General features: G+C 35.6%; 1 protein-coding gene across 1 annotated transcript; it reads right to left on the bottom strand.

Moving 5' to 3' along the window:
* Positions 1-460: 460 nt before the first annotated feature.
* LOC114390086 (gibberellin 20 oxidase 1-like) lies at positions 461-2,264 on the bottom strand. The gene is made up of 3 exons (XM_028350767.1): positions 1,568-2,264; positions 1,135-1,456; positions 461-1,027 (listed from the first exon to the last, which is right to left on the bottom strand). Exons 1-3 carry the CDS (start codon positions 2,125-2,127, stop codon positions 761-763), a joined length of 1,149 nt encoding a protein of 382 aa, XP_028206568.1. The 5' UTR covers positions 2,128-2,264; the 3' UTR covers positions 461-760.
* Between the last annotated feature and the right edge of the window lie 725 nt (positions 2,265-2,989).

The following is a 2,989-nucleotide window of genomic DNA, read 5'->3' as shown; positions in this document are numbered from 1 at the left end:
ATTATTATTATTATTATTATTATTATTTAATTATACAAATTACATAATAAAAAGGGAAATGATAGATGTTACAGAAAAACTTTCGTGAAAAGAGACGAATTGGGATTTGTAAGAAATCCCACTGTTTATTTTATCAACCTTATTAACTAAATTCTATTTAAGAAAGATCTCAGCCTTAAATACTACATTTCGTGCCATTCGTACCAAATAGCATCACTCACTAATAAAAATTTGATGGAAGGAATGAAGAGAAAGTGAGTGCAATATCTACATTGGGAGTATCTGGGAATAGACAGAGTATCAAGTCCTTCTCCGAATCTTAGAGAAGTTAAGGGCCATTAAGTTATAAAGTCAGTATTAGTGTCTCTTCCTAATGGTTCCAAACCCTTTAAGAAAATTTACTTACTTGGATTTACCATATCATATGTCGTTATGCACGTTAAGCAAAAAATAAAAAATATTGAAAGTTTAACAATAACTTTTCTATAACCAAAACAAAATTACAAAATTAGCTGGCGAATTTTTCTCATTGACGCCCTTATAAATATTATATCCCTTGTTATACTACTCCAATCACTACTCGTGCAACACTCAAATCATGAAAAAAACATGAATTTTCTTTCAATTTTTCCAACTCAGTGCCTTTTTGCTGCTGCCCTTTTCACCGCCATCAATCACACTAGTTCCACTTGACACTTGCTACTATTGATTCATAGGAGATTACCAAAGGCTAATAATAATATGTGCTTGAAATTTCATTTCAGTTCGTTTTCCGTTGAAGAAGCCAGTTGGTGAATGCCTCAAGGGTTTTGATGTCAGCTCTATAATGTTTCTGAGTAAACTCAAGCAGCATAGGCCATGTAAAATCTGGGTAGACCCTTGGGGTCAAATCATCCACCAATTCACTTGGTGGACTAACTACCTTATCACCTTTTGGACACAAAAAGAAAGCAAGAGATTTTCTTGTGGTCCTACTGTTCACCACTGCCCTATGCAAGCAACTCTTGTACCTCCCATTTGAAAGAGCCTACACATAATCAAAAACAAGGATGAATAAGAATGACAACATCACACAGGAAAAACCATTGTTTGCCAAATTAAGATAGGTGCATTCAAAGACAAGACCAAACATACCATGAAGGTGTCACCTATGTTGACAACAAAAGCATTGAAATTTGGGCTAATGGAATGCCACTCATTGTCAACAAAAACTTGGAGGCCTCCCACTTGGTCTTGGTGAAGAATGGTCAAAGATGTTGGGTCACAGTGAGGTCCAGTGCCCAAAGTGAGGTCAGGTTTTTGACAAGGAGGGTAGTAATTGAGCCTCATTATTGAGTTATTCTCTTCAAAGAACTCACTAAAACATTCTTTACCAACTCCAAGACTCATTCCCAAAAGTTCCATTATCCCCAAAGAAAGATTACTCATGGCATCACAATAGTCCTGGTAAACCCTCCTGTTTTCCAATGGAAACACATAATTTAGCATAGAGTCAAAGCAAATGATATCAAACAAGGAGGAATAGAAGAAAAAAAATAATGTTGACATGTTTTGGTTACCAACTTACCCAAATTGCTCAAACTCCTTCCCCAATGTGTTGCACAAGTAGTCTTTGACAATAGTGGATGAGTTTTCCTCAGCTGAGTACTGAAAAGAAAGTGTCTCTTTCCATGGAAGCTTTGAAGAGAACCTGCCAGTGAAGCTACTAGCATAGCCACAGTGTTCCCCTGTTTTTCTCTGCGCCCTCTGTTTCTGAGACAGGGGAATCTCAAAGAAGTCATCCATGTAGCTATGAGCATGAGAGATTAACTTGGCATCAATCCCATGATTCACCACAAGAAAGAAACCATGCTTTTGGCATGCCTCACCAACCATCCTTGCAGCCTCCATTGTCGCAACAGGGTCACCAGAGATAAACCCTCCCAAGTCAATGAGAGGGACAGCAAGTTCAGGCACATTCATGCATGGCTTCTCCTCATCTGGCCAAATGAACTGCTTTGGTAGGTTGAGTTCGTGCCTGAGAAGTGAGGCATCAAAAACCAATGGTGCTTCATCTTCTTTGTGGTCTTGGTGATGCTTTTGTGGTTGAGACATAGATTGTATATTTGTTATGCACTCTATGGCCATTGTATTAACAATGCAAAATTAGTTTATAGCAGTAAAATAATAATAATAAAAGGTGTGTTTTGAGAGAAGCAGAGGAAAACAGAGAAACTGAGCGAGAGAGAGAGGGTGAAAGAAGAGCCAAGGCCGCTTATTGGGGAAATCAGAATGACTGGGGCATTATATAGGCACAGGGACTCTCTCTCTCTCTCTGCCCTTTACACACAACTAACTAATGTACTCATGACAATGAAACTCGTGGGTATATGTATAAATTCGTCTCGATTTTGATGAAAAATATCTAAGTTGATTGGATACGAATTTAAAAATTATTTGACTTTTTTAATTGGGGTTGGTGTCGGGAATGAAGATATTATTAAAATTTTATTAATTACTTGTTATTATTTTTTTGATAATTTTTGTAGATAAATACTCTACAAACACAAGTAGTTAAAAATAAATGTGTAACAATCAATTTTATTTTAAATAATATTTTTAATATAATTTTTTAACAAAAAAAAATTACAAATCTAAATTGGAGACGAAGATATCTTATACCGGATCGGTATAAAAATAAGATAATAAATCTTAACATGTAGGATATCGAGAATGGATATGAGTATATATTGAGAAGCAAGGGTCAAAGATTAGAAAGACAATACTCCTCCCCACTTCGCCTTGTCATGTCTAAACTCATGGCATGCAAATTAAATTACCAACATGGATGGCCTTGGAAATGGAACCCCACGTCTATGTGGAAGTCAAAAGTTCAAAATCCGAAGAAAAAAAATTTTAAGAGTATGTTTAGATAGAAAATTTTAATTCAGAAAAGTAATTTATCAGATAATTTAAATTTCTGTAATTTAGAATTCATTGTTTGGATGTT

Source organism: Glycine soja, chromosome 16 (assembly GCF_004193775.1).
Source record: "Glycine soja cultivar W05 chromosome 16, ASM419377v2, whole genome shotgun sequence".
Taxonomy (NCBI): domain Eukaryota; kingdom Viridiplantae; phylum Streptophyta; class Magnoliopsida; order Fabales; family Fabaceae; genus Glycine; species Glycine soja.
The sequence above is the reverse complement of the archived record's forward strand: the minus strand, read 5'-3'. Positions and strand labels throughout refer to the sequence as shown.

Coding starts and splice junctions, on each gene's coding strand:
- LOC114390086 (XM_028350767.1), bottom strand. CDS start 2,127: ATGGCCATAGAGTGCATAACAAATATACAATCTATGTCTCAACCACAA. Junction 1,457..1,567: donor AAGGAGTTTGAGCAATTTGG/GTAAGTTGGTAA, acceptor ATTGGAAAACAG/GAGGGTTTACCAGGACTATT. Junction 1,028..1,134: donor ACATAGGTGACACCTTCATG/GTATGTTTGGTC, acceptor GATTATGTGTAG/GCTCTTTCAAATGGGAGGTA.